General features: G+C 30.5%; 2 protein-coding genes across 2 annotated transcripts in view; both read left to right on the top strand.

Annotated features, from left to right (window-relative positions):
- LOC111086258 (anoctamin-5-like) overlaps positions 1–2,495 on the top strand; it is a 14,641-nt gene extending 12,146 nt beyond the window's left edge. The window contains exons 3-4 of the mRNA XM_022388428.1: positions 1,329–1,427; positions 2,057–2,495. Of these exons, the coding sequence (XP_022244136.1) occupies positions 1,329–1,427; positions 2,057–2,188 (231 nt within the window). The 3' untranslated portion in view covers positions 2,189–2,495. The remainder of the gene's footprint in view (positions 1–1,328; positions 1,428–2,056) is intronic.
- Positions 2,496–10,564: 8,069 nt separating this feature from the next.
- LOC111086283 (anoctamin-4-like) overlaps positions 10,565–12,072 on the top strand; it is a 44,371-nt gene continuing 42,863 nt past the window's right edge. Inside the window, exon 1 of the mRNA XM_022388585.1 lies at positions 10,565–10,667. Within this exon, the coding sequence (XP_022244293.1) occupies positions 10,641–10,667 (27 nt within the window). The 5' untranslated portion in view covers positions 10,565–10,640. The remainder of the gene's footprint in view (positions 10,668–12,072) is intronic.

The following is a 12,072-nucleotide window of genomic DNA, read 5'->3' as shown; positions in this document are numbered from 1 at the left end:
GCTTACAACATTAAAAAAAACATTTTAAATGAAAGCTTTGGTTTTGTCTACAGGTTTTTGGTATTATGTACAGAGATTGATGAAGGTCCAATTTTATAATAAAACAATTATTTTCATTCTAAATCCTATGTAGAGTAGTTACTGGTTTTTCGTTTGAGGTACTATACATTACTTTAAACAATGAGCTTTTTTTTTTATAAGTAATGAGTAGTGCTTTAAAGTGATAAGTGTTCTACCTGGCTTTTAAAATAAATATGACTAAGTATTAAAATACCACATTTTTAGTTGAAACATCCATTTATTGTTAAAAATGAATTGGCATAGATAGAATAAGTTTCTTACCCTTGAACACCTGCACCTCAAGATAAGAGAAATGTTCCTATATAGTATCATGCCAGTTCTGCAAAAAAGTCTTTATTGATAAAATCGTGAAGAAATTTAGATACAAGACTCATGTAACATAAATAGTATGCTAAAAATGGTCAAGCAAAAATTCCTATTTTTCTTTACATGAGGAATCTTGATTATCAAATAAACTAGAAATTATATCAAAAGAAAAACTGTAAAAAGTTTGCTATTCAAAAGGTTGCCAAACTTTAATATCTCTGAAGGGTACTTTAAGCTGAACTCCTTTTTGACTCTGATGCCCTGAAGCATCATGAAACTTTCTCTTTAGTATAAGCTCTGTGTAGATGTGTGTTTCTTTCACAGACAAAAGCTGTACTGAAGAGGGCACATGGAAATGTCAAAACTTGTGTCTGTATGAACTTGTTTCATATTGTTTGTTTGAAGTTAAGCAAAAGCTACACAATGGGCTATCTGTGCTCTGCCCACCACGGGTATCGAAACCCAGTTTCTGGCATCATAAGTCCACAGATATACTGCTGTGCCACTGGGGGGGCCTTGTTTCATTATAGAGGATTTTAAGAGATTACTTTGTACAGTATTTTATTGCTATAGTTTTTTTCAACATTTAGAGTATTTTTGGATAGTAATGTATGCGTAAAAGTTTGAACTGAATTTGCTATTATATTGTGAATTTGTTTGTAGTTAAACACAGAGCTACGTTATATTGTTTGAAATTCCGTTTTATACTGATATTATTATGTCAGTACAGTAAAAACAATTTCAAATTGAATAATAAGTAAATACAAATTATGTTGTGTGTTTACTGTGCGAAGACCTAAAATGTTTTCAATCATGATATATTTTAGTATATCTCTTTTTTTTTTCTATTTGTCACACTATTGATAATTTAAACATAGTTTGAATCTATTGAAAGAAATGAAACTGTCATCAATTTTCTATTACTGTTTTTATTTTTTAAGCTTTCACATGATGGTAAGACATATTTCCTAAAAATTCATTCTCCATGGGACCTTGTTACTCGTTATGCAGAAATGATGAATATTAAAATACCACTTAAGGTATGTGTCACATATTTGTTTCATGTTGTAAAACTTTTTTTTGTTCTTCTGTAGACTTATTTGGAAAACATTGCTCATATATGTAATCATTATCAGTTACAGGTCCCCCTGTATATTAGTACTGATATATGCTATATAGGTTTTCTCCAAAATTTTCTTATCTTCACAATTGAAACATTTTTTTACAAAACAAGATTTTAAGTACTTTTACACAAAGACAGGAGGCTCATAAAATGAGTTAAAATTTGCATAAAAGTTTTTCACAACAATTTAAATTAATAATGCTTAATTTTTTAGCTTTTATCACAGTTTATTTAAGCCAGATTATTTTGGCAAACCCTCTTAATTTATTAATGTTGGGTGCAGAATAAGTATAAAACCTGTTCAAATCACATGGAGATTTCCAGAACTTATCATTTTCAATATGTAACAGCTTCAGAGAATCTGTACCTTAACTTTCAACTTTGGTATGATTAATTAAAGCTACTTGTAATTAAATGTTTAATTTTGTTTGACTAAAAAAAAATTTAAAACTCAAGTATGTGAAAAAAAAACCACTTATCCCTTATTAACAATAAATACTTAATTTTTTACCAGAAACAATTCTGATTTTTTACTTTTTCCTGCAGAAGAAAAGAACAGAAGAGAGTCTTATAAATTTGAAAATCCCAAAACACTTGCAGAAAATTACTCTGTCAATGAGACATGACATTTTAAGTCATTCACAGGTGCTTACTGTTTTGTATTTTTTATCTAAATAGTGAACACTTTTGAACGCTAGATATTTATATTTGAGGTTTATATAATTGAAGGAAAACACTTATTACAGCTGTAGCCAAAATTATTTTTTCTTTGTTACAAAACAGTCATAAGCAAAATATTGTACAAAAAAACTAAATATTTTTTACATCATGTACAACAAGTTTCATGGATAGATGTTGTATTCATCCAATTATAGTAATATTTTGGCTCCATTTATTTATGTGACTGAAAATGAGATTAAGTAGAATTGTATTTTGAGATTAATAACCAGTTTCATTATAAGTGAAATTTCATAATGAATAAATATTTTTTTCTGTTGGATGCAGGATATTTAAAAAGGAGATTGTTACTTTTATGTATCTATAATAAAAAACATGTAGTTTTGTTCCTCAACAAGTTTGTGAATAATTTTCATTCCCAACAGAATCTGGTAAATAAAACTGGGATCTCAAGAGTGATATTAATATCTAAAAATGGTTGTGGGTTTAAAACGTATACAAATTGAGAGGATTTTTGAAATATTATAACTATGGCATAAAGATCTGGAAAGAAAGAAGAAGAAAATTATAAAAAACTGAAAAATTCTGATGAAAAACAAAAGAATGTTATCCAAAAACTAGAATATTGTGGGGAACACAACCAAAAATATAGCAAAAAAACCCTTGGAAAAACATTGAAACAAATGTGAAAGAAAAATAGAAGAACATGATCCATCTTGCCACTCATTTGACAAGATCTTTAAAACTGAAGAGTTTTTTAATGGGAAAACTAAAATTATTATATCAACTAATTATGTATAAAACTTAAAATTAGGTTTCACTTTTATGTTGATTAGAGAAAGTTGCTGTCTGAATAATTTGTAAAGTATCTGTAAGAGTCAAAAGAAAAGGAATAAACTGGGCCACAATGCTACACATGTTATAAATGCCAAAGTTGGAATATGTATATTATGTGTGGCCTTTGTCCTTGTTATTAGATATCTTAGACAAGAAAGTTCTTAGGCTATCACTTCTTGCACATAATCTTTGGAACTTTTAATTTTTTGTTGTTACCTTCAAAAGTGAAAATCTCCACATTCATAAACCACATGCATGAGCATATTTTGGGCATTTTTGCTTACTTATTATGCTTACCAGAAGTTGAGCTACTACCTAACACGTGTATACATGTAAGCAAACAGACTCTGATATACCCAATTAATCAGCAAAAAAATGCAAAAAGAAATATCAAACAATGCTAACACATTTTTTATTTCACCTTCTTATTATCCATGAAAACTTACATTTTAACACAATTCCTCCTGGAGCATCTTCAATCTCCAACTATCATATTTACCAAATGGTGTGAGATTTTTTATCATCTGACTTTTCTTTTCAGTGTGAGTTAATTAACAACCATGTTGCAAGTACATGTAAAACTGTATGATAAAAAAGTTCAAACCTTGCTTTCATCCATGGTATATGATACCATATGTTATGCAGCTCCACTGCAGTGTATTCACTGTGTCTTCCTAATTATATGGTATAACTATGTTTTAACATTGTCTAAAGTCAAGAAACCAAAAAAAGAGTAGATGCAGAAATCACAATCCAGATTGATATGCTCAGTAGCAATTTGTTATCTCTGCTGTATTTTAAAGCTGGTAATCTTAGGGTTCAAAGAACACTAGAAAGGGTATGTGTAAGATCTTACAGTGTTGATTTTGCCAACCTGTTGGAGAGCTCTTCTAACAGGAATCTCTGTTATAAAAAGAAGGGATTCCAGAAGAAACAGTGTGGCATTAATGTATATTTCATATTGTTGTAACATGCTCCATTGTTGGTGTGTTCGTTTGGATTATTCAGTAAAAAGAATGTGATGTCTAGTCCACTTAACAATAATAAACTAATTTATTTCTTCATTAATGTTCTATGTAGGTTACAGGCTATGTCTGCTGATAGACTTAAACTAAAAAAAAAACATTTCAACAGAAATTCCAAAATTAATGGTATGGTTAACTCAAAAATGAAGCTCAAGACACTTACTTGCAAAATTTACTCACTAATCAATCTGAAAATCTTGTTTAAATATTACATCTCTTTCTTTTAACTCCTTTCATGTATTATAATCTCTTACCTTTTAATCTTCTTTTGCTTCTCTGTAGATCTCTTCTTGTTTATTTATATTTGTCTAACACTTTCTTCTTGATTGTCTTTTAATGTTCTGTCCCTTTCTGCTTGTTCTTCATTCCATTGTTTCATCATCTTTAGGAGATTTTTGATCTTACGTAGTCAAGGTTCTGTTTTATTTTCACTCAAATAATCCCACTTCTAACACCAGTGCTATAATGTGTTCTATCACTGGATAGTCACAGAGTTCAAGGAACCCATTCCTTGGACAGATACTTATACTGTCTTCTGCTGTGTTTCACTTCATTGGAATAATTAATTAAATACTATGTTAGTCTAACTGTCAGTAAAACTGTCTCTAAAAAATCACTGAGTTACAAAAAAACTAAACACTTTTCAGTAACAAGTTTTTATAGTGTACCAGAACTCTTGTTTGACTTGAAAACTTAATGCTGTTATGATTCTTTCTTCTGCAACCAGAAAAGGCACAATAATGAATTGTATCTGCCAGTTCAGTAAAGACTCCAACATTTATTCAACTGTAATAAAGATTCTGTTTAGTTATTCATTGGTGCTTGCTTGTTTTTCACCTTTTCTATGTTCAGTTTATTATCTGCTTAAGATTTCTTGAACTTGCAAGTAGTTTATACCTTTTTGTTAGAAGTCAGTGTGCCTGAATAATATCTTTTAGCCAGCCCTTAAGAAATATTTATTGTACATACACAAGGGATCATAGGGAATTGCATTTTATTGGCCTTCTAGAGACAGCAGTAGCAAATGCTTTGTGTGGCTATATGTAAAATTGGGTAAACTGGTACACTTTACAAAAAACTCTGTGCTCGATATGTTATCCTACACAAATTCATCATACTTGGGAGTTAAAAGGGCATGACTATAAATTCCAAAAAAAAAAAAACTTCTTTGCATTTCTTCTGTCAACAGTGGTATAATATGTATTACTTAAAATATTAATGATAATGTGCAGCATTTTGGTTTAACATAGTCTTTCATTTTGTTCAAAAATGTCTTTTAGTTTTTGTATTCTTCTTGTATTTTTGTCAGAATATTCCTCTATATTTGTCTTTTATATTTTTGGGACCCTGCTGAGATGCTTGGAATATCTTCTACAAAAGTCAGAGCAAATCTGATATGAAAGCACCAAAAGAGCATTCACATTACACATTCTGTTTATAGCTTACCATACAAAAAATGGGTGACAGAATGAGAAACTATTTCTGCTCCTTGTGAAAGTTGCAAGGTATCTTCTATATACACAAAGTCAGGTAGGACACAATGCAACTATTCCATTAAACAACAGCTAAATTCCTTGACTGGTCCAGCCACAAAAAAATAACTCCAAATAAGAACTTATAAAAGTTTAAAAATTTTGTAGATATGAAATCTATGCTATAGGAGATTAAAGTATTATTTGAATTTTACATGTATTTTTCTAATACCAAACTGGCTGGCTATTTGTTCAAACTCAAACTGGTGGCTGGGATAGAAAGAAGGCTTCCTAAAACTGTCCATACAAGACAACAGTTGGATCAAGAATAGTATAATACTGCACTTTGAAGTCAGGGGTATCCCAGTGTGCTATTCCACAGTCCTTAGATTATCTGTGTCAATGACTATTGCAAATAACATATAAAAGGGGAAGAGAACCAATAGTAGTTACAGTTACAGAGTCAAACTGATACCAGCCTTTATGGGACAGCTATTGTAATAACCTTTATTTAAACAAAATGACTAATGAACATTTATGACCTATGTACTCCCAATTTACAAGGATGTCATAGTCACGTACAGAACACTTGCATGAAAATTTAAAAGCTTTACTTGGATGTATCTGGAAGGATGTAATTAGCAGTTATTTCAACTGTGATATATTTTAAAGGGCAAAGAAATTAGCAAATACAAAAGCATATTTACATGATAACATATTTTATGACTCACAATCACATGCATGTTTACAAAGCACAAATGATGGTTAACTTTTAATAAAGTAAAATAAACGCAAAAATATTAATTGAAATTAAAAGCTAACCTAGCTTTAATATTATTTGTTTTTTTGAAAATAACAGAAGTAAAATGCATTAAAGATTATTGTGTTTTAAGATATAATTTTATGAGTACGATATCTGAAAATTTCTTGTACTATGATAAGTTTTAGAAAAATGGATTTATCAGCATTTGTACACTGAGCTTATAAAATACATTACAAAAATTTTCTTTTCTTCAGAAAAAAGGAATTAATGTATATGCCATACATTTTTACAGGAAGCAGAGGAAGTAAAAAATGAAAGGTTTTGTAGTTCTTTTTGGTGTTTTGAAAGAGAAAATCCCTTTATGTATGACAAGAAAGTAATTCCTGATGAACCTCGATATTTTTCATGTGCTTTTAAAAGAAGTCATCAAGAGGAGTAAGTAAATGTTTAAATCTTCTATGTTCTTAACATATTTTGTGTATCACTAAATTTCTTCAACATTTAAATTGTTTGTTTGTTGAAACACAAAGTTGCACAATAAGCTTTCTGCACTCTGTCTACCACAGGGAATGGAATTCTGGATTTTAGCATTGTAAGGCCATAAACTTACAATTGACCCACTGAGGAACTTCAACATTAAAAAAGAAAAAATATTACCTCAAGATATCACTATATATATATAAAAGCAAAATTGTATGTTTGTCTGTCCACTAACTCCTTGTACACTATTTGACAAATAACCACCAAACCTGGGTTGGTGATTCCTACAGTCCCCAGAAGCTTATGGGATGGCTGAGTTATTAAATTCTACTTTTACTTCAGTGTTTACCAATGAAGATTTAAGCAACATTCTTCATTCTGACAAGTTTCTAGATGGAAACAAGATTGAATGAGACAATCATGTTAATTTTGAGCTTGTTAAAAAAAATTTAGAGTTGAAGAATGATAAAGCTCCTAGGCCAAATAATATTTACCCAAGGGTTTTGAAAGAGGTTAAATATTGGATATATGAGCCATTTGCTATTATTTTATTCAATCCCTTGAATAGTGGACAGATGCCAGAAGATAGGATACTGGTCAATATTACTCCTCTTTTTACAGAAGAAGTAAAAATTGTCCCAGTAATAATAGGCCCATTAGACTTACATCTGTTTGGGAAAGGTTTTGAAAATCTGATAAAAGATTATTTTGCAAAGTCATTTAACAAAGTTTAAAAATTTGTTGGTTAATTACCATGGTTTGACTATCAAAAAATCTAGTCTTACTAATATTTTGACATTTTTTGAAGAGGTTACTGCTTATGTACATGAGGGTGTAGGTATGGATTTGATGTCACATACTGGATTAATGTCACAGGTGTGGTACCTCAGTGTTAGAGCCTCTGCTTATTGAGATTTTACAAGGTGCCACATAAAAGGCTTGTTAAAAAAAGTCATCTCTGTAGGTGTTGGAGATAGGTTGGCTCATTGGATAGAAAGCTGGCTAGATGGAAGAAAGTAGAGGGTGTTATAAATGGAGTTCAGTCAAATGGATTAATGTCACAAACGTGGTACCTCAGAGCTCAGTGTTAGGACCTTTGCTCATTGAGATTTACATCAATGACATAGATGTAGGAATGGTCAACAGATTATTTAAATTTGCTAATGACATTAAAGTTTTGAGTGTTGCTGGCTGTGAAGAGGATGCTACTGCTTTACAGAAGGATTTGAATTATTTGATGGGTTGGGAGAATAAATGGCAGGTGACTTTTAATTATACAAAATGCATGTGAGATATCACATTTGAATTATAAGTATATTTTTGACAGGAAAAATGTAATAGTATTATGGATGAAAAAGATTTTGGTGTTCCGTAAGCCATCTAAGAAATATGCTATTGCTAATGGCAGAGCAAATAGGATTTAGGTAGTATCTACAGAAATATTGAATACAAGTCTAAAGAGGTATAATTTCATAGTATAGTTCATTGGTTAGGCCACATATAAAGTATTGTGTTCAATCTCAGGAACCTTACTTTAGAAAGGACATTGAATTGTTGGAAAGGATTCAGAGGAGGGCTACTAGGTTGTCATACAAGGATAGGTTATGATCTCTGAACACGTTTTCTCTTCAAAAGAAGAGATAGAAGGGCATGATTTAAGTGTTTAAGATTGTTAAGGGAACTGATACTGTTGATGCCTCATCTTTTTCATATTTAATAATGAGAATGGTAAGACCAGAGGACAAATATAAACTTTGTCAGGGAAGAAGTCATCTTCATCTAAGACTGCTTTATTTTGCTAATAGGATGTTTGGCTTTTGGATTGGATTGTCTTCGGATGTGGTAGATGTAATTAATTTAAGGGAAGGCTTGATAAATATTTGAATGATAAAGGTGATAAGGGTTGGCTTTGTGTTTTTTAGTGCTTAGTTTAATTTAGTGGTTAGGATGGCCGAGTAGGACCAAGAGATCCCTTATTGTTCTTTAATGTTATGTTAAATTGACTGTCCAGTGTCTAAAGCAAGTACAATTTTACCAAAGAATACCAGAGCCATATCACATATTTCTAAGAGAAACTCTGAATTTGCTTTAATTATGCTGAGCCTCTATCTAGATTGTTTGACTGACCAATTCAAAGCTGTTAAGTTATACTTTAGAAATTTATCATATTTTTTCTGCTTCTACAGCAAACATGTCTGCTATCTTTAACTATGAGGGTTGACTCAATTGCATCTGTTGTATCTGTTCCACCTAGTTTTTAGGAAATAGGTAAACTTCAGGGTGATTTTTATCATTCACTTGTTTTGTTTAAATATCTTTGAAAGACATTTATTATCGTGGAATATTAACCTTTTTTATTAACTTTCTTGTCATGCTACCTCCACTGCCCATTAATACAAATTCTCACTGTTTCTTGTGCTTCCTCCTATAACTGTAGTTCAATTATAAACATGCCATACATCTTGCATTACATTTGACACATAAATTCTTTTATTATGATTTTTTTCTGATTCTTCCAAGTCATTTGTTTTATAAGTTGTAATCCCATTTCAGAGATGGCCAGCAGTTACCTATTTCTCATTTTCATACTGGGAAGTTTAGATTCTTTATTACCTCATCAGTCTTTGAGTGATCACAAAGATATGTAGTTGGGGAACTTGGTACTTTTTATAAATAATTGATTCACAGTCTGTGCAGAGGTTTTTATTAAGATCATAGTTTTCTCTGATCTACTGCCTATTAATTGCTACCTTTTGGTCCACTATGTTTTGAAGCGACTTACATGTATATATTTTTGAATTTTTTTTTATGTGTACAAGTTTTCAAAGTTGGAGCATGAAATCAGCACAGATATTTCTGTTTTCATTTGCAACTCCTTTTTGTTAAATATTTATATAATAAAAACTCTTTCTTACATTAAAATAAGTAAGGGGCTCTTCATTTATACTACTTATCTGACTTGCTTACTCTGCAGTTTTTGGATCCTAGCTTCATGTGGCTTACATATAAAATCAGAAACATAGTATTCAAATGAATTTCAGTCTTTTCATACTTTCACTATATACACCCTAATTCTTTTTAATTTTCAGAAACTATTCATTTTACTTATTGAAAAAAAAATTATAATGTGAAAACAGGTTGCACTATAAATAAGATGATGTAAGTTTGTTTGTTTCAAAATTTTTGTGCAAAACTGCACAAAAGGCTGTCTGTGCATATTCATTTCTAATTTTGAACCTATAAAATAGTGGAAAGATAGCTTGTCATCAACACCCGGCCATTACAAGTTCTTGGGCCATCACTTTGATAGTGCACTCATAATCCCCATGATATGGAGTGAATTTTTGTGGCAAAAAGCCATGATGAACAAACCCTCGGATCCATAGTACGAGCATGCTAACCACTAGGCCACTTCTTGCCCCATGATATAAGTTTAAGTATAAGATGCAATTGAACAATATAATGGTGAGGGGCCTGTTTTGACAGATTAACAGTATAAGTATTTGAAAACTTCAAACTTGAAAATTTTAAATTCTAATATTGCAATTATACAGCATTCTTGCAGATTAGCTAATCATGAAAACGTTTTCATGTTGTATTACAAATCTTGTAATACTGAAATTTAAGAAACCTATTTTATATGTTAAGGTTTCATTAAGATTAATATATATTATTGAATGAGAAATCATAATTTCAACTCGTATGATGTGATGATTTTTATATGAAGATGTATGTATGCATTAGTGCTTAAATGTGCAAGTTGGCTGTAAAATATTTTTGCTCTTTCTTTAGATTTTTTATAAACGATGAAGAATCCTTCCTAATGCCAACTCAGCGAATCCGCATTGTATGGGAGGTGTTAATGAAAACAGAGTATGAAGAAGATGCTGGTGCAAAAAGAGGTACAATAGATATAGAGTATATATCTTAAATATTATTCTTGAACACTTGTTTCAGATCATAAATAAATTAATACTTCAGATAAAAACAAATTCGTTTTGTTTACACAATAAAAATGTTTCGTTGGGACTGATCTACAGTACCATTACACTCCACACATTTCAACTTTCTTTATAAAACAGTATAGTGTTTAAATATTTTCATTTATGTATGAATCATAAATGATAAAATAATTTTTTTTATGTTTTTTTACTTGCCATCTGTTATTTTGCATCACAGAAATAGTAAGGTAATATTTTTGAGTTATTGTATAGTTTTGACAATGAACTGTAGATTGGGATTGCTATATGGAAATGCTTAATAATTTTATCTAAAATAAAGTCAGTTTTGAGTACAAATTTGTAAGCTGCATAATTAATCATCTGCTATTTTAGACTGATGGATTGTGTATAGTATATTAATTGCAGTGGTGGCACCAGCACCAAAAATTTGGAAGGGGGGACAAGACATCTTATACTCACATGTAATTTTAAAGGGATTTGTTATTCCCACCACATTTTAGTGTACTAAATTACGTTGAGCCAACATTGGGTTTTAAAAAAGTACTTTGAATTTAGTTTTGAAGCCCAAAAGTATTCACAGACCTTGGAAAGGATCAGAAGGTTTTTTTACCATTCTAGCATATCGAGCAATGATTTTTTTTTGGGGGGGACAAGTTCCTTTAAAAGTGGATTGATGAATTTAATTAAGTATTCTTGTTTGTTTGGAATTAAGCACAAAGCTACACAGTGGGCTATCTGTGCTCTGCCCACCACAGGTATCAAAACCCGGTTTCTAGCGTTGTAAGTCCGCAGACATACCACTGTGCCACTTGGGGTCTTAATTAAGTAAATAATTATTTAGTGCAGTAGTACCATTAATATAAAAAGTAGGGTTAAATGGAATACCTATTTTGTAAGATATATGTGGTTTAACTTCTAGTACACAAGAAAAAATGTGGGTGGGCAAATGTAAAAATAAAACATTCATATGGTAAAAAATATTCATGTCTGTTGGTAAAGTTAGACGTTTAATCTAGTTATACAGTAATTTGTTTGAAAACAAAATGATATTACTTCAGATATGATTCAGTTTCAAATTAATCGTTATCTAATTTTGAAATGTCTGTTCAGAGATGTGAGATAATATGAATTTCAGTTTTGCAAAAAAGGCCTATACAAACAACGTTTGGACCACTTACTGATTCTTAGACATATTTATTAATATAAACTGAGACCAAAAATAGCATTACAATAATGGTCTAAATACATCTACACAGAATACAAATACCCATATATATATATATATATATACACACACACAGACACACACAAATATATATATATATATATATACACAGACACACAA

This window comes from Limulus polyphemus, unplaced genomic scaffold (assembly GCF_000517525.1).
Source record: "Limulus polyphemus unplaced genomic scaffold, Limulus_polyphemus-2.1.2 Scaffold38, whole genome shotgun sequence".
Lineage (NCBI taxonomy): Eukaryota > Metazoa > Arthropoda > Merostomata > Xiphosura > Limulidae > Limulus > Limulus polyphemus.
The sequence above is the reverse complement of the archived record's forward strand: the minus strand, read 5'-3'. Positions and strand labels throughout refer to the sequence as shown.